The sequence below is a fragment of the Xiphias gladius genome, chromosome 24 (assembly GCF_016859285.1).
Source record: "Xiphias gladius isolate SHS-SW01 ecotype Sanya breed wild chromosome 24, ASM1685928v1, whole genome shotgun sequence".
Taxonomy (NCBI): domain Eukaryota; kingdom Metazoa; phylum Chordata; class Actinopteri; order Istiophoriformes; family Xiphiidae; genus Xiphias; species Xiphias gladius.
In genome coordinates this window covers 12,366,178-12,385,089 of record NC_053423.1, presented here as the reverse complement: position 1 = coordinate 12,385,089, position 18,912 = coordinate 12,366,178, and the positions used below count along the sequence as shown (strand labels likewise).

The 18,912-nt window shown below is 43.2% G+C and overlaps 2 protein-coding genes across 4 annotated transcripts; both read right to left on the bottom strand.

The window, feature by feature from the left end:
• Positions 1-3,439: 3,439 nt before the first annotated feature.
• Positions 3,440-10,597, bottom strand: cyhr1 (cysteine/histidine-rich 1). 3 transcript variants are annotated; one of them, XM_040120926.1, is made up of 7 exons: positions 10,085-10,597; positions 9,489-9,932; positions 8,133-8,227; positions 7,121-7,264; positions 5,607-5,818; positions 5,256-5,434; positions 3,865-4,077 (listed from the first exon to the last, which is right to left on the bottom strand). In XM_040120926.1, the coding sequence occupies exons 2-7, from the start codon at positions 9,774-9,776 to the stop codon at positions 3,865-3,867; spliced, it is 1,131 nt and encodes a 376-aa protein (XP_039976860.1). In that variant the 5' UTR covers positions 9,777-9,932; positions 10,085-10,597. The 3 variants fall into 3 exon arrangements, with proteins under 3 accessions (XP_039976861.1, XP_039976860.1, XP_039976862.1); XM_040120928.1 differs by having other exon boundaries at positions 9,489-9,760; XM_040120927.1 differs by having other exon boundaries at positions 3,440-4,077; positions 9,489-10,597.
• Positions 10,598-12,678: 2,081 nt separating this feature from the next.
• Positions 12,679-18,712, bottom strand: dclk3 (doublecortin-like kinase 3). The gene is made up of 8 exons (XM_040121861.1): positions 18,646-18,712; positions 17,243-17,463; positions 16,680-16,811; positions 15,451-15,652; positions 14,437-14,922; positions 13,353-13,481; positions 13,100-13,267; positions 12,679-12,977 (listed from the first exon to the last, which is right to left on the bottom strand). Exons 1-8 carry the CDS (start codon positions 18,710-18,712, stop codon positions 12,679-12,681), a joined length of 1,704 nt encoding a protein of 567 aa, XP_039977795.1.
• Between the last annotated feature and the right edge of the window lie 200 nt (positions 18,713-18,912).

The window sequence follows — 18,912 nt, the reverse complement described above, 5'->3', positions numbered from 1 at the left end:
ACATCAGGAAATAAAGTGCATTATATGATGATACACTCTCTGTTCATAACATGAAATGGCAGCAGTCATGGTCTGTGCGCTGTGGGAAAGCACAGAAATGGGTGAGTTCATAAATGGGACATGAATGCCATTGCCTTAATGTCTGAATAACTAAACAAGCACATGAAAGATTTTCCATAGATATGGTTGATCATTCCGGGCATTTAGTTTTAGGGTGTGTTGGTTTTATTAGGAGACTAAGAGTTTTTGACAAGAAAGCGATGATGCTCAGGTTTCTACATTTCAAGCAGACCTGACATCTGTCGCAAATTATATAAATAGCAAAGAATATTTCCAGTTACCAAACCCGATTAAGCCACTGGAGGATTTCCATCTTAAGACTTTAGCGCCCCCTCCTGCTCAAAGAATCCGTACACTGTCCTCACACGTATAACAATACAGGCAATTTTATCACTAGTTAATTTACCCTCCATGCTGAAGAACTACAGCACTCTGAAGGGATTTTTTCTATCTGGGAATGCAGCTACAATTGTTTCCATTACTGTTTAATCTACCAATTATCTTCACATTTAATTAATCGTTTAGTTCAGAAAATAGTACACAATTGCCCTACTTGTTTGCTTTGTTGAAAAAGTCTCGCGGAACCCCAACATTTTCAGTTCAATATCACAGAGGGCAAAGAAAAGCAGCAAATTTTCACAAATTTAGAAACTGGAACAACTTACATTTTGGCATTCTCGATATTAACGATGTTCCTACATTTTGACTTGTCATGGTAGAAAAAGCACAGATTTTACTAATAACATTAACAATGGTTCTGTTCAAGTGTCCCAGTAAGACATGACAGTGTGACGGTGAGGCAGCATGAACAACAACAGGACCCTTAAAACTGAATAAACTGCTAAACGGAATTCAACCATCATTCATTTTAAGCCACTGTGATAAAACTACTTTACTTTCATGCAAACATTAACTGATAAGCCGGTGTGTGTTACTCTTCTGATGCTGGGTGATTCATTTTGTACTGAAAGTGATTCATATTCTCCCCATCAAATTCAATGAAACATATCCATCATCCACTGTGGCTTTAAAATTGAATTTAGATTTCATAACTGCGGTGCTGAATACATCATTTATACAGACCAACGGTTTCACAAAGCCAGCTCTATTTTTGTCCTTTCTACATTCAGACACACACACACACACACACACACACACACACACACACACACACACACACACACACACACACACACACACACACACGGGTAGCAGTGCAGGTTCCATGATCTTTAATAAAAGGCACATGTACAGCCATAGTGAGATGAGTGAGTCCACTGGCATAGAGACAAAGCATTAAAACACAGAAATACAGGAAGTAGAGGTCAGGAGGAGAGAGATCTATCTGCTTTACAGTAGAATCTACTTAAGTAACATCTTCTCGTTCTTGTTCAAGTAAGTCTAACTCTAATATGTCACTGTGGTAAGGTAAGACGCCCCCATCCCCACCCCTGCCACACACACACACCATCCGTCACCACCCAAAGTCTCATCTTCCAGAAAAGTCCCCTTCGGAGGGCCGTTGAGCTCCGAGCACGCAAAGAAGTCCAGATCGCCCTGAGACTCTGTGCTCACAGTTTGGGTTTTGTTCCCTTGCTGTTGTCGACTAGTCTCCATGGCCAGATTAGCCTGTTTGGGAGTAAAATTTGCAGTTGGGCTCCTGTTGTCCTCAGGTTCCCATCAGCTCGTTATATTTTGCACAAAGACCCAGAATCCAACCAGTACTCTCATACTGGAATACTACCTGGCCCCAGGTTTTCTGTATGTCACTTATTTTGTGGTGATTTTAATAAAACGCATTTTAATATTTATCAAAAATGCAAAATGTACCAAAAAAGTTGGGTTCACCTGATTTATAACACGTCTAGTTTTGGATGGAAGCTGCTGATTTTTTAAGTTGATGGCAGGAAATGATATCTTGTGATTGAGTCATAACTACCTTGAAATTAATCATGTCTCTGAACAAAACAGTTAAATAAGCACAATTTTAAAAAAATATAGAGAAAAATGCACCATGTAAGAACAATATAAACTAAAATAATGAAGTTGGTGGAGCTAGATTTTTACACAGGGCCGTAAGATTATATAATAATATGGTGCAACGTCCCAAGCAAATGTGCAAGAAACCAATTTAACAATAAGCAACTCACTAGAGCTGCAACGATTAGTTGCTCGAAAGAAAATTAACCAGCAACTATTCTGATAATGGATGAATCATTTCAGTCACTTTTGAAGCCAAAATGTCAAACATTTCCTGGTTCCAGCTTTAAAAATACGAAGATTTGCTGCTTGTCTTTGTCGTATATAATAGTAAATGAAATATCTTTTGGTTTTGGACTGTTGGTTGGACAAAATGAACAATTTAAGGATATCACTTTTGTCTCTGGGAAGCAGTTATGGGCGGATTTTACAACCTTCTGACATTCTGTACACGAAACGATTAATCAAGAAACTAATATGCAGATTAATCAATAGCTAAAATAGTTGCAGCCCTACAACTGTCACAAAGTCAACCTGGGGCCCCTGAAGGTCTGGTGGTATTCCAGTCTTGCTGGTCCAGTACTCTAAGGATTGTACTCTGGTTCACATCAGGACATGTTCACAAGAATCTCACAGATAGGATCTGTTGACACACACTCGCGCTTTTACACAGGCAGCGTTCACACGCTAAAACCCAACTAAAAAGAAAAAAGTTCACAGGTACTTAAATCTTTAGGGTTAAGAGAAATAAAAATGATAGTAGTGTTGAAGGTTAAACATAACCACAGCTGGAGGAATAAGTCGAAGAACTGAAATATGCATGCAGCCAGGCCATCTCTCCTCTTGTTGAAAGGTAAAAGAGGGTTAAAGTGGGGATGCTGTCTCTCGTCTGTTCTGGCAAAGTCTGAGACACAAAAAGGGAAGGTTTGCCAAAACAGAAGGAAATTGAAGACGAAACTGTGTAGAGGGAGGGGAAAGAGACACACACACACACACACACAATATCATGCTCTCAACATCCCTTCACATGTCCAACAGCTCAGTAGAGTCAGACGCTCTATTTTCACATTATCACATGTGTTTGGGACATTTGAACATGCAAGCAGAGTGTGGGCCGCACTCCAGGGTCCGTCACTTACGATCTCTCTCTGTAAGTCTCTGTCTCTCACACACACACACGCACGCACACGCGCGCACGCACGCACGCGTCAAATGCACCCAGCAAATCCTGCTTTGGTTGGTGTGTGTGCTACCTTTGGCTGTGGGTGTCAGGGGTGAAAGGTCAGACACAGCCTGACCTCAGAGAGCCTCCTCAGGTACACACCAACCATCTCAAAACCCCCTCCCCCGCTTGCTACCCCCCCCCCTCCAACCTGTGCCATCACAGGTTCAACCCACCCCTCCATCCCATATCAATGCCCACTCATCTCCATAGCAACTCATAGCTCCCCGAGCAAGGGGTCTCACTATCTTGTAAAAGGAGGTAAGTGTAATTAGTGGTGTGTGTGTATGTGTGTGTATATGCGTGTGAGGAGGCGTGTGTAACCCTGCGTGATTGTGTGTGTGTCTGTGTGAGTGTGTATATGCGTGTATTTGTGTGTGTGTGTGTGTGTGTGTGTGTGTGTGTGTGTGTGTGTGTGTGTGTCATTGTGTAGGTGTTAAGAGGTATCAGTGGTTCAGTGGTGTCTCTCTTTAATCTTCATCACATCCTCTCTCCCACTCTCTCTCTGCCTCATCCTCCATCACCCTTATTCTTCTTCCTCGTCCTTTCCATCTTCTTCTTCCTTCTTCCTCCTCCTCCTCCTCCTCTGCTTCCCTCACTCCTTATTTTTGGACTTGGAAGATGAACAGGCGCAGGTTGATGTTTTTGGCGGCCAGCAGTTTGTTGCACTCCACCGAATCGGAGATGGGCAGAGGGACGTAGTCGGTCTCGTTGGCGTCGTTGCTGAAGGAATGGTGGTGGATGACAGGCTTGATCCGCACATCGTCGTACGGCCCCTTCAGCAGCAGGAAGGAGCACTCCAGGGCAGAGTTCACCTGAACATACAGAAAACCCACGTATTAGCCAGAACATCTGCTAGGTATAGAGCCCGACCCATACTTGATTTTTAACATTGATGTCAGGATTTGAGAGATTAACTAAAGTCTGGTCAGATGGAAGTCAGACATATTGGCCGATATTAGTTTTTTTGCCCTTAAACACAAAATAAACATAATCTTTTGACAATGATTCCCTCAACTTGGTTATTTGATTTTAGTGAATTTCAGCTGAAAATCAAACTCTTCACTGCTCTCTGGTTTGCAAACTATGTTTAAATTACCTCAGACACATCTCTGGCATTTCAATACTGCAAATACTATCAGACACGGAGCTCAAATGATCAGTCAGTCTATCAACAGAAAATTCTTCATTAATTTTCTGTCTAATGTAATATTCAACTGAAGATCTTTGGACTTTGATCTGCTGGTCGGAGTACACAAGGATTTTTGAAGTGTCACTGAGCTACAGAAACTGTGATTATTCACGATTTTCTGACATTCTGTGACCAAACAATTAACAAAGAAAATAATAGATAGATTAATCAATAATGAAAACAATCCTCAGCTGCAGCTCTAATTGGCGAGATGAATATAACCTTGATAAACTAAAATCTGCCGATCATATCAGCCATGTCGATGTATTGTTTGGGTTCTTCTGCTGACTCGCATTTTCATTTCCACAACCAAATTCCTCTCCATTATAGTGCTAATAAATGTTGGTGATCTTACATGTTACTGCTGTTGGGGCTTTTTCAGTTATTGCTGGGACAAATGACCATCCCAATATAAGAAGAAAAATGGCAAAGGTCATGGACACAGTTGCAGATTCAGCAGCACCGGAGCTGGCAGGGCCGCTGTGTCTTATTGTTAAGGTCAGGGGCTTAAACCCAGGATTTACACTCGTCTGTCACTTAACAGACTAACCTTTGCTGTTCCTATCCTTCACTGACATAATTGATAGCCTGATCAGAATTAAGAAACTTGCTTGGCAGCAAAAATGGCCCAATTCTGTTGACTAAACAGATGACGATCACTCTATAAGCTATCAGATCACTTCCAACCTTTTAGAGATTGGTGGACAGAGATGCATCTTAGGCCCTGAAATCAAGAACTGAAAAAAACATTTAAAAAAAAAAAATTAAATAAAAAAAACACGGACAGGGCAATGCGAGTACCTTGCTCTTGAGGATGAGCTGGAAGGAGAGGGTGCGCTTGCAGGAGAGGTTGGGGTTGCGCTCGGAGTCGTTAACGCGGGCCTTCAGCACCCACGTCTGGTTGAGAACTGTGAAGCGCGGCGTTTCATAGTACAGGCGAGTGATGAAGTCATCAGTGCGGTACGGCCTGAATTGCACCTCTGGATGGACACATAAGCAGAGGACGAGTTTTGAAACAGGGAGAAGGGTCATAAGTGGGAGGGAAAGAGTGGTACAGAGTAAGGAAGCACAGGGAATTACATAGTCAACAGTCTTTCTAGTTAGTCATTTTGCCGCACTCTATTCATCTCCCTCTTGTGTTTATGTAAATACCTGTAAACCCAATCTTTTCGTAGCAGAGCAGGCTAAAGATGCTGTTGTAGAGCTGCATGTCTCTGCGGTGGTTCTGGTCCATCTCTCCCAGAATTCCCATCAGCTCTGTACCAGTCTTAGTGGGATGGGAGCACTCACTCTCATGTGCTGGGAGCTCGTGGAACGGACCTTGCCAAGGGCAGCCGATCCTCTTGTACTTACACTGTGTCACCCTGGCAACATAATGGCAAGTGTGAGTTAAAAGACAAACTCAAAGAAGCAAAGATGTGGCTTTATATAAATTAGTTCTTACACAGAGGTGCTTTAATTAAACTACGTTGTCAAACCTAGGCTAATTAACAGTGTACTAATGATAAGTGTTCGCTCAGAACCAACCTCGAGGAAAGAAAGACCTGGACTCATATCAATTTTATCCTGTATAGAGGTGCTTTTCAATGAATACCTGTTTCTTTATTACAGTAAAAGTGAGATATGAATAAAGTGAAAGGTACTGGTTAGCTCCGGCAGTCAGCCTGGGATAATTAAAACCCCACTGACGTTTTTCATCTTACATTAACAACCAAGTTTTGTCTTATACATATTTCCAAGTAGCTGCTGGAGATTCAGCGTTTTGCTTAAAAGCATATCAACAGGATTTACTACTTTAACAGAGTACTGTAAAATACCTATAATCACTGATTGTAATTTCTGCATATTAAATACTGAGTTTCATATTCAGATGTGCATACCATCGTAAAAGAAGTGATGGTGAGATTTCTGAAGATAACAAGATGATGTTTATATCAGAAGCAGCCAGACCCTCACAGGAGACCAGCACATATTTCTATCTGACCTGACCAAAAACACCTGGTGACTGCCATGGCTGTTGTCATGGCAACACCTGCACAGGCACTGCTGTCCTGAGTAAGGTCACCTGTTGCTATAGCAACAACCCCATAGGATTTCCTGCACGCAAAATTCAAACGGCCTGAGCTTCACAGACAACAAACGCACAGTCTGTAACTGTATCAGCTGTTTTTCTCCTCAGAAGTCGCACGTCACATGCCCCTGCATCTTCCCCAAATTAACCCCATGTGACAGGCTACTCTGCCAAGTTAAAACACACACACACACACACACACACACACACACACACACACACACACACACACACACACCAGCGTATATACAATCCTACATTTATCTGGGTTAGATATGTGCATCCATGTGGGTTAGCTTCCATTTTCATGTTTCTGTATCACTTCTTGGCAATCCGAAAGAGATATAAGTGTTTGTAGCTGTTTAATTTGATAGTTTTGGCACATTTGGGGGAAAACTGATTGAAACTATTTTTAAGACACTTTCCATTCTTTTAATATTCTGTGAGTAGAATATTCACAGAATATTATTCACAAGATAAGATTTCTTATCTTGGAAAAAAAGTGATTTTGCTTTTCAATTCATTTGTGTGTGTGTGTGTGTGTGTGTGTGTGTGTGTGTGTGTGTGTGTGTGTGTGCACGTGTGTGTTGTATACCTGTCTTGACACTCCTCTTTCTGGTGTCTCTCTAAGCTTGAGCGTGGGAACTGTTTTAGGCAGAAGGTACATTCTGTCGGCAGCTCACTGACAGCCTTCTCCACCGCGAGGTTCCTGCAGCAAAGGTTCTTGCTGATCTCACACCTACACATACATGGGAAACCACAAATCATACCTCAGTGCATCGGCATTTACATAAAATTTGCGGTATGCAGAGTATGCTCATACAAGATTGTGAAGAATGCACAACCATGAAGAGCTGTCGGGCAAGAAGAAAAGTTACATTATGCTTTTGTCAAGCGCTGGTGGTAATTTCAACATATACCGTGGGACTAGAAAGAACAAATTCATCAAGTTATTTAGTTCCAAGCCCATACATTAATGATGAATGCAAAAGTGATATTGGAAAATCATGTTGGAGCATAATTTGTCACATCAGGCTAAACCAATTAAATAATATGTATTCTTATTGCATTAGATTAAAAAAAAAACAACAAAAAAAAAAACATGCAAGTGTGTGTAAATGACGAAAAAAGTTTAATTCTGACGCTGGCTTTAGATGTCATCTTAACAAGACAGTAATCACTGCATTTTGGTTTTTCCTGCTGGAGATCAGCATGTTAGCAAGCATTACATAATTTCTGACTCAGCATCTGCAGAAAAAATATCAATATTTAGAGGAGAAAATATTTTGGATCAATGTTATTTGACAAAATATATGCTATCTAAATTATTTAGCTGCAAAAGTAATTTTCTGAAGTTAAGTGTCTGTGTACAGTATAGTTGTCTTTTCACAATTTTCTGCAAATGTTGCGTATATAACCAAAATATTAACAATATTTGAATTAAGTAATATGTAACGATATCCGTACACAATGATGTTTAGATCCACCTTGTGACTGCAATCGTTAAATTAAGTAACGAGCTTCTTCTGAGTTGGACTGGGTGGCTACTTTGAATTGGTCTTTGCACTACTCGGGAGGTGCTCATGTCTACGATGAGCTTACTTTACCTGCAGTTGGGACATGTGGCCTGTTCCTCCTTGAGACGAGAATCAGCCAGGAGGTGGATGAAACAGCCTGCACACATCAGATGTCCATTGGTACACTGTGTTTGGAGAAAAGGTTAACAGGTCAATAAAAAACCTGTAAAGTCGGAAGGATTAAGTTGGAAAATTGGAATAAGATACTTAAAACATTCTCTTGCCAAATCTTATGACAAAAATCCCAGCATAATTTGTCAAAGGGGCTGTGGTATATTTGAGACTATTAATTGGGAATTTAGGAAGAAACAGGGACTACTTTAGGACTGTTGCTGAAACTTAAATCAAAACACATAATTTGAGCAAAATGTCATTAGACATGTTTGGCTGAGGCTAGGCATATTTCCTTAGAGTCTATTTTCATTTTAGTTAAGCTCTAATAATATATTGGCCTAAGTCACCCAACAACAGTAGAGCAACAGCAAAACAGACTGTCTGCACCACTGGGGATATATATATATATATGTGTGTGTGTGTGTGTGTGTGTGTATATATATATATATATATATATATATATATATAAAAAAGCAAGATTACAACTTAATAAGTACTTTTACAAACAAGAGTGATCTGGAAGGGCATACTGTTTCTCTGTGAATAATGGCCAAGTATCGTGGGATATATGGACTAACAGGCCTAATGTTATTTACTGGTGTTACTTCTCTTAATCATTTTTATGATAATGATTAATTTTTATTTATGTGTCTATGTTAAAAGCAGAATATTGTTTATGGAAAGAATGTCAACTTGTGTTTACAATGTATTGCTAATAAATGTTAAATAACTGCTTAAAATGTGTATGCTGCATGGCGCAGCAGGGCATGTAAATGTTTAGTCTAAATGAGCAATCATTAATTACAAATGTGTTCACTTGACATTGAAGAGAACAGGTGGAAGTCATTAAGGAGAACTCTGGGGTGGGCTGAGGGGGAGGGAAATATATAATTAAAATTTGAATATCTGTTGAATTCTGGATGTTTGAGTTCTGGGAGCAGGGGCTGGGTATGTGTCTTTTGCTGAGGGTTATTTGAGGATAATTCACAGTATAATGTTATGAACTTGAGCCTGCACAGTTGACCAGCAGGCCTGGGTGTGTCTGGTCTCAGCCTCATGGCTCAATTTGCAGTATAGACACTTGGGCCTGTGTTGGATCTAATATCACTAAAAATAAATGGAGCTGGCCAACACATTCAACAGGTTGACACTGGGGGTTGGGGACTGGACACAGGGGGGGTCTTCTAATATGAGGTCAAGCTGGTTTGCTGTTGTTTGACAGTAGGTTTAAGTGTTATGAGCGGGGAGGTTTATGATTGACACCACCTTTACCTGATATACAGACGCCTTGGGCAAGTCTAGGCACACGGTGCAGCACAGCACTGAGTACAGTCTCTCCTCCAGCTTTCCTGACTCTCCCTCGGGCATTTTCACCCTCTTCTTGGGTGGCTCGTCTGGGTCAGGCTCGGGCCCTTCTCGTCGTATCCCGACCTCCTCTTGCATGGCAGCGACCCCGGCGACAGCCTCCACCGCTGCCCCCACGGCCCCGACCCCCAGGCCGGCCGAGGAGGAGCCAGCGGCGGCTGCAACGCCCACGTCTCTCTCTTCCAGTGAAGACATGGCGATGACTGTCTAGAAATGTCTGAGATGTACTTGCCGCGACAACGCTGAGCCCGATATATTAGCAGATTAGCTCAGGGCTAGCACACAGCCTGTCAAGCTAACGGTCAGCTGACAGCTAGCTAGCGTTAGCCAGGCTAACGCTACGGCAGCAGGCTGTCAGAAAGGAATGCGGCCGAACTTATTATTAATGCTATCCCACACTTAGGAACTTGAAATATGCACCAGCCAATGATTGTGTAATAACGAGATCATGAGCAAAATGTAATTACGACTAAATTAAATGTTGACTAGTTTTGCTGACTTACAGTGAGGCTAGCAGACTATGTGCTAGCTACGTTGACAAAAACACAGCAGTCCTCTCCCTCTGCCCAGGCAGAACAAAAACAACTCAGGCGTCCCTCAGCTGTTGTTGTGCTCTCGACGCCGTGAGTCGCGATGACAGCAGATTACAACGATATGCACCCGTGGCCCAGCTCGGCTGCTCGTCTAACGTCCCTGCTCCGGTACCGACTGACTGTCCACGGGACCCACGGGACCTGTCGGTGATTAAAGCCGCGGCTAGAGACAGCTCTGTTGGGACCCGTCTCTCTGGCTACACAGCCATCTTTGTTTTTTTCCTGTCCGTCTCCCTTCGACTTTACCCTGCACAACCTTTACGACTCCGGGTCAATTTCGTTATTACTCGGGCAGGTACTCGATCTTGGCTAATAATAGAATTTGCGTATTTAAAAGTAAATAATCTGTAACGGCCTCTGTGTGCCAGTATCTACATGGGTACAGCCCTGAATTAGCTGACAGCGGAATGTTTTGTTGTGGCAGATGACTTGGGGTATTTAAAGAGTTTTTAAAGGCGCATGCGTAGTTAGCACCTGCGGGTCAGTGTATGGCAGGACTTGAAAGGTGACCAAAACCTGATATGCGACAAATTTAGGCCAGTCCACCAAGGGACGCATCATTCATACATTTGCAATGTTTATGAGTCACATCCACGTATTATAACACTTTAATAACGCTGTCAACACTCTGTGACAACTTTCAACAAAACTTTATGGCAAAAAATCACCCTGCTTCTGTATCAAAGTGGTTCAACTGGTTGTAAGGGACTCGGTTTGTGTCAAGGATGCGTAAATAATTCAGCCAGAAAAAGAGGGATCGAAGAAAGCCTTAACTGCCCTTGACCGCTGGCAATAGGTCAGAAGCATCTATAAGCTTTTTCATCCCTTCTGTGCCCCAGATTTTTGTCTTAGCAGCCTCAAGGGCAGGGAGGGGTGCCTGTGTGTACAGGATGGGGGGTTGTGTGAGTGTTCTTGGAAGGTAGGTGGGACAGGATGTCAGAGTTTCAGCTGTCTGCAATCGGGAGGGACAGGACTAACCCCTCCCATTGGACAGACAGATATGCCTTATTTGGTCTGTGTGGAATGGCAAAGGAGCCATACCACCCTCAGCTATGCACAGACAGTTCACCCAGGAGCTCTATGTGGTCACACACTGTGTCCTGAATGCTGGGCAATTCCCATTATTGGCCACTGGATCTTACCACACGTTCATTTCTCCAAATATTGCCGCAGATTGCTAATTTGCTGGTTGTTTTTTGCCATCACACAGTTACAGTTTTGCAGTTATATCGAGAAAGCAGTAATGTGTTACAGGCCCTTTACATAATATGTAGAATAAACACACTATCAGAAAGAGGTCATGAAAGAATGTGGGAAATATGGCAAACTTTTACTTTGATGAAAATAAAAAGGTTCTTGGTACAGATATTTTAAGTTTATTTACGTCTAGTAAAAAAGTATTTACGTACTAGAAAAATTATCCTAAGACAGACTTCTAGGAATGAACTTCTAGGAGTCTAGAAGGACGACGGGTCAGTGTCGTCATTCGAGCAATCAAAAATAGCTGTGACTATGAATGGCAGACATGATATCATATCCTCAAAGTTCAACATGGTTGGCTGAGAGAAACAGATGGTCAGCCTAAACAAAAACACTTCAGAAATGTACTAAATGATCTTCTCATGAATACACAACAACATTAGAAACAATGACAAACTGAAAATACGTTTAAATCCACATTGAGTCCTACTTGATCCATTTTAGCCCATTAATTTCAACATAGTGTTCCCAGTGCTTCACTGCTTTCCGTCCTCCTCCTACAATCCTAGATAGACAAATCCTTTGGTCATTACACAACATCTCATGATCAATTTATGATTGCAGGATAAATAGATTACACGCATTTATGAGATTTATCTAGCCCCATCAATCAGATGCTATTCAATCCCAAAAGAGCACATCACATCACCTGTGGGTCATTCAGGGATTCAGCCGCCAAGAAATCAGTGGCATTGTCCGGAACAATGAAAATGATGACCCTGATCTAATCAGACAGTTAAACAGGGGATTGACAGTCAGCTCAAGGGCTGCGTGGGTGGGTGGAGGATGGTGGTGTGAAGATTAGGCTCGTCATTGTTCTGCTGATGGAGGGTGAGATGATGAAGCTGCTGGGTTGGAGGATGGGTGATGTTGTGTTGAGTGACCTGCTGTGGTTCTTTCAGCTGTATTGTCTCAAGTCGGTGAACGTCGTGGTGACTGTTGTTGGCTGTTTTATTTTGACTTTGTTTTAATCTGGGATGGATGTTCAGTTCGGTCTGTGGTGGAACAGAGCTGATTGATTTCACACTCTGTGTTTGACACCTCGGAACCTGGTTCCTGTATTTCTCGCCTGCTGGGCTGCCTGCTGGGTGAGCCAGAGTCTGGAGAGGTGCAGTCTGGTTTCTGTTGACCAGGTGTGTTCTCTGACGTTGTGTGCATCTTGATCTGTGTAGATATGGTGTGAACTGTACTTGTCTCCTTTGATTGTTGGTGTGAGGGTTTGTCATTTTGCCCTCTGCCTGTGTTCATCTCAGTTTGTCTCTCATCAGTTCTGCAGAGTTCATCGTGTGTGATCTCTCCCTTCTGCTGGTGTGTCCTGGTCTTTTGTCTCTCTTTGTTTCTGCTGCATTGGTCTTAGCTGGTCTCTGAGCTCTCTCTGGTTCTGCTCCAGTGTCTGCTGTGTTCCTTTGAGTTTTGTCTTTGAGCGGCGCCTGCCTGCAAACTGAAGCCATAGCCTTCACCCAGGGATGCAGCAGGGTCTGCTCTGCCGTCAGCCTCACTGTGGGATCTGGCTGAATCAGAGCTCTGACAAGGCCTCTGGCTTCTGCACACAAACACACACATGCATGGAATAGCATACAAAATGGATTCTGTATTTATGTGTGAATATATGTTTGATTGTTTAGGCATTTCAGACAGTATATATTATATTTCTGTGCCTCTCACCCTCTGAGATGGGGTCCCAGTAGGGGGACAGGAAGTGGAATTTTCCCTGTTTTATTAGCTGGAACAACTCTTCCTGGTCGCGATCTCGACTGCGAAATGGGGGGAAACCACACAGCAGGATGTAAAGAATAACACCCAGAGCCCATACATCCACTGCTACACCATAACCTGTTGGATAAATCAAAAACAATTCATTTTAAAATCAAAGGGGGAAAGTAAGGTAGTGTTTGATACTGCGGCAAACAGCACTAACCTGTCTCACAGAGAATCTCTGGGGCTACATATGTGGGTGTGCCACATATGGTTGAGACTGGTTCAGTCACAACCATGGCAAGACCAAAGTCTCCCAGCTTCAGCCTGCAGATGCCAGCTGCCTCATACTCTATCTGAGAGAGAATGAGAAAAACAAGATACAGGCAGAAACAGAGTCAGGCAGGGAGGCAGAGTCGAGATTATATTTTCCAAATTCAAACTTCAACTGCACCCACATGGTCTCCACACAGATAGACAGAGACACTTATGCTACTGACATTTTCATTTGGATTTTGCAAAATACTGACCTTACTTTATATCAACAACTACTAGTTGTACCCTGATATTATATTAAATAATAGGTATTGCACTGTATCACGATGGAGCAGTGAGGTACAGTGAAGTTAGAGACTTTGGGAAACATGAGTCTTGGCAGAAGATGAATAAAAGTTGAAATGAAAGTGAAATTTCAGCTGAAATGAGTTTGTAAGTTAGTTAATTAGTTTTTTCCATATACAGTGCGATTCTTTCAGCAAAAAAATAAAATGAATAAACATCATGGTTATGTTCCAACATTTTCATGCAAGTATGCAACATAACTAAGACTTTCTCGTGTGTTCCTATAATTAGAGATTAAAACAGTTTGAGTTATGATCAAATTTTATTTAAATCTTGTGAGTCTGAGGACATAATAGTACATATTTTTATGTTATTAACAAAGGAATCATCCGGAATAAGGAATTATTTGTGATTTTAGGTGAGAGTCATTGTTAACATACAAAGATTTATGGACTGTCTTTCTTTAAACATCCACTTTGTAGGGGGGATATAATTAGACAACGAAATAAACTGGTAACCAATAATCTTGTTTCAAAAATATTAAAGTTACTATATTAAGAATTTTAGATGTTGTTCTCTGGCTCCGCCTGGTGATAATATAAAAAGGAGACACTGTGGCAGACGGCAGGGCATGCTAGTACCACGGATCCAACCAGGAGACACCGGGATCAATGGCTGAAAGCAACGTATTTTCACTGGGATTATCACATTCTTACACACTACTCCACTTTCACTAACTCTGATACCCACCAGTAGGTTCTCTGGTTTGAGGTCTCGGTGGACGATGCTCTTGCCGTGGATGTAATTTAGTGCCTCGCTCATGTCTGACACCATCAGTCCTGCCTCTGCCTCTGAAAACTTCCCCCTCTCACTGATGGCCTCGAACAGATCCCCCCCGCTCACCAGCTCCATCACCAGATAGGAGTGAGCGTGTGTGTGGTGGTGTGCGAACAGCCGCACTATGCGAGGGTGACACAGGCTACCCAGAAGGCTCAGCTCATTCTGCATCATGTGCTCTCGACCAATCAGCTTGGAGCGCTCGACTATCTTCACGGCAAGGGTTTGTCTGCTGTCACGACGGCGGCACTCTCGCACCACAGCGAAGTTCCCATCTCCAACCACACGTCCTATTTCATAGCAACGCTCGATATCTGACAGGGTGACATCAGTGCCGTCTGAAGGAAGGTCAATGGTTGTCCTCTGCGGTAATTCTTTCTGTGCTGGACCCACGTCTGGAAGAGGTTTTAAAACTCTTAACTGTGCAAGACTCTTCGCTTCATTCCTGCTGACTGGTTGAGGAGGTGGAGGGCTGAGAGGAACATCCAACTTTCTCACCTCTTGTTCTGTATGAGAACTACCTTTTTGCTTTCCGCAAACAGGAGGAAGTGGGACCCTCCCTGATAGGGGATTGATCCATTCTGGACCCTGATTTTTAGCTGTTATTGGTAAGCAGTTTTCACACAGTGTAGAAGAGGGTATTTCTGCTTCTCTAAGACCTTCTTCATGTTTAAATTGACCAATGATAGAAGGCTGTCGCTCCCTGACCCTGCCCTTAACATGCAGTCTCTGCAGGTGGTTTGGAAGGTGAGCCGGTTTTCTGCAAGAACTCTTTTTATGAGACCTCTGAACATCTGAGTTGTAATTTTCCGGCTGGTGTGTGTCTAAATGGTGAGGTGTGTGTGTATTTTTATGATTTTTGACACGTGTGCTTGTATCCCGGTGTGTCTCTGGGTTAGCCCCGCTGTTGTCTGCCCCCTCACTGTAGCCACTGTCAGCCTTGGCAGCTTTGTCTGGTGCTGGATTAAGTCTCTTCTCCCAGGCCCGCAGTGCGTCCGCCCGATAATGGGAATGCTCTGGGAACAGCTCCTCCAGAGCATCCTGCACACTGCTCAGCTCCGGACGAGCCCTACCCAGCGCCAGGAAGGCCACCTCACCACGGAAGAAGTCACACACACCTTTCACCTAGGAAAATAATAGAGAAAGAATGACAATTTAAGACAGGTCTGGAGACCAGATCTGGACTTCAAGAAAATTTCATGTTTAGAATCAACTACTACATCCAGCTAACAAAACATTTTTTTGATTTTTTCCCTATACTTTTATTTAATTGTAATTATTTAATTTTCTAGCAATGGTACAAGATTTTAAACAAAGAAATTGCTAGATGTCTCTTTTTATGTATTCTTAAAGAAAAGTTGACTTGGACCACATAGAAAGAAAGGTCTGCAACAGATTTTTTTTCTCAGAATTTATTCTGACTGAGGTGGAGATAGCTGTTGTTATCCAGGAAAACAATCTCAAGCGGCATTACACCTCTAACCACGCAGGGCAGTATGAAAGCAGAAAGAGGAGAGGAAGAGATGGGTTGCTCAGCCTCAGAGTGTATATAGTTGACCTTTATTGTAACACTGGAGTTTTTTCGCCCTGCCGAGTGTTCAAAGGCCCCCCCAGAGAACAACGTGGCCAGTGGCCCCCAGATAATTTGTTTTGGAGAACCGTCAACAGCTTTGTAGCATCATTGAATGACATAACAGTTCTAAACCCTCATTAGGATAGTGTCTGCATATTCCTTTATTTCAGCTTCCTGCGCTTTACTTTTAATTTAACTGCCCCAGCCAATAGATGGGTGTCAACTGAAGATCAGTGCATTAGCTGTATTTAGCCCAAGACTGAGTTACCAACTGGACAAAGCAGGGCAATGCAGATGGCCTCGAACGGTCCAGGTAACTGTGTCAACCTGTTTGGGATAATTTAATTGAACATTTGTGCAAGTACACTAAAGCACAATACTAACTGACATGAATAGAGCCTTGAGGTGCATCCGGCTTTATTACCTAACCTTGAGACCCGGTCGTGAGGAAGGTCCTCTTGTCCAACATGGAAAAGAACTGCAAACAATTCACGGGGGCTGTTACATTGACCCAATCAGTGGATTTTTTTTTGCCTCTGGGCTCTCTTGCAGGTTAATGTGGCTTTGACTGAGCCTCACCTCTCGTGCGTGGGTCGTGTACAGGCGGGTTACTCTGGCTCTGTGCCAGCGAGGGAACCCCAACGCCTCTGAGATATCCAATAGCAGTTGCTCGAAGGACACCACACCCCTGCGGTTCAGCAGCACTGTTACCTAGAGACACAAAAATGGCCGTTAAGTTATGAGTCTTTCCCATGTAAATGACCATCTCATCTATTGGTAATTTGGTACCATTTTGTAATAAGGAACCTTCAGATTTATAAGTTGTAACTAATTACTTTATTAATGTCCCCTCCACTGGACTGTTGTATCACATCTAGGAAAGACCTACCAAGCATCTGGAACAAAATCCATTTATTAACAACTTATTTACATTTACGACTGCAGAATCGATGGCTTATAAAAAAGTGAAAACCCCATTAAGACTTGTGTTTAGAAACACTTATAACTGCATTATTGCCAAATAGGATTTCTCACAACCTCTCAATCCAAACGTTGCTCAATTAACACCTTGTAACTAATCCATCAAACATTAGTAAATTATTTATTAACCATTTAGGTAAAATTGTAAACAGTGAATTCACCTTCCGCAGTGTACTCTGAACACAGGGGCGGACAATGGTGACCAGATGGGGCCGCTCGGCGCTATCCTCTGCATGACGGGTGTGGAAAAGAGGCAGGTGAGGAGGAGGAGGAGGAGAAGGTAGGAAGTTGGACCGATGGACCTGTCCCGCAGGGTGGGGTTGAATGGGCCATTGCTGGGGTATCCCACCAGGACGCTTCAACAAGGGGATATTAGGAGGCGCTGAAGCAGGGACAGAGGAGGACAGGGGCGGAACAACAAACACAGAAAGCAAGAGCTGGATTATTGAAAGTGTACTTAACAGCACTGACGTCATCACCCCATTGGTGGGTTTCTTGTAGACTTTTATACAAAGTAAAAGCCATAGTAACACAAAACCAGTTCCTCATCCCGCGTGAGTGTGTGCGTGTGTGCGTGTGTGAAAACAAATCCGGCTGATCAGATTTGAGTGTTTTCCATCACATGGAGTGCAGGGGCCATTTGAGATTCCTAAAGCACCTTGCCTCACTGGCTGAATTATTTAGGCTTCCTTAAGTCATGCAAACCCACACACATGTATACACACACACACACACACACACACACACACACACACACACACACACACACACACACACACACACACACACACACACACACCTAAACAAACGCTTGCTTGACCTGGTTAGGGCTCAGCTGAATCTGCATGATTAATGAAGCATTAGAGACACACAGCATCTTTGACGTTTCACTTTCTGGCACCGAGGGAGATGGAGAGATGTTATCAGGGGAGGTTTGTTTTTTTTTTTTTTTTTTTTTCCAGATGCAGAACAACAGACAGAAACACAAGACCCTATGCCTCTAACGTGACCAGGGCCCCCTTTTAACAATACATCAACGGCCCCCGAGAGTGAGCAAAAGCACACACACACACACACACACACACACACACACACACACACACACACACACACACACACACAATCACACACAGAGAATCCCACGCACACTTAACAATAAGAGGTGTTCACAGTGGACACAGACAACCTCCATGTCCTTTAGCTTAAACAGCTCATACAGAACCAGCTGTGGCCAGTCAAGAAAGAGTGAAACAGCCTTTCCTTGGGGGTCCCGGGACCATCAAGGGTCTCTGTGTGCGTGGAAGGTCTGTGGTGGGACGGGGGATATATAATAATTTCAGGGCCCTTCCTGTAATAATAACGCGTCACGAAAATGACGATATTTGAAATTTTTCCGCTCAGATGGGGCCACAGTCTCAGAAATCTTAAAGTTGGTGCGTCTGTGTTCCAGTTAATGCGTGGGCCTCCCTGCCTACAGACAATTTAGTCATTCCAGTTTATAGCGTGATCCTTGTTTGTAAAACTCTCTTGACTTATTTTTTCATTATTTCAACCATCAGCTCACCTGCCGCTCTCCACTTGGCGTTACGCGCCGCCTCGCATCCATGCCGGGCTCTCTGCGAGGGCGTCATGTCTCTCCACGACAAAACACCGCAACTGGCCACGGAAACTCGGGGACGCTTGTTTATCATTCACTCCGCAAGTTGCTGCTCTCATACCCCTCGGCCGTTGGTGTCCAGCAAGAAGGTAACGGGATGAGCTGTGGGCAGACCGGACCTGGTGCGGCTACAGTGGTTGCCATGGATACACGTCAAGTCGAAAGGCCGGTGAA

Coding starts and splice junctions, on each gene's coding strand:
- cyhr1 (XM_040120927.1), bottom strand. CDS start 9,776: ATGTCTTCACTGGAAGAGAGAGACGTGGGCGTTGCAGCCGCCGCTGGC. Junction 8,228..9,488: donor CCAAGGCGTCTGTATATCAG/GTAAAGGTGGTG, acceptor CTCCAAACACAG/TGTACCAATGGACATCTGAT. Junction 4,078..5,255: donor AGCTCATCCTCAAGAGCAAG/GTACTCGCATTG, acceptor CTGTATGTTCAG/GTGAACTCTGCCCTGGAGTG.
- dclk3 (XM_040121861.1), bottom strand. CDS start 18,712: ATGACGCCCTCGCAGAGAGCCCGGCATGGATGCGAGGCGGCGCGTAAC. Junction 15,653..16,679: donor ACACGACCCACGCACGAGAG/GTGAGGCTCAGT, acceptor TTATTTTCCTAG/GTGAAAGGTGTGTGTGACTT. Junction 12,978..13,099: donor CTGGGACCCCATCTCAGAGG/GTGAGAGGCACA, acceptor GTTTGTGTGCAG/AAGCCAGAGGCCTTGTCAGA.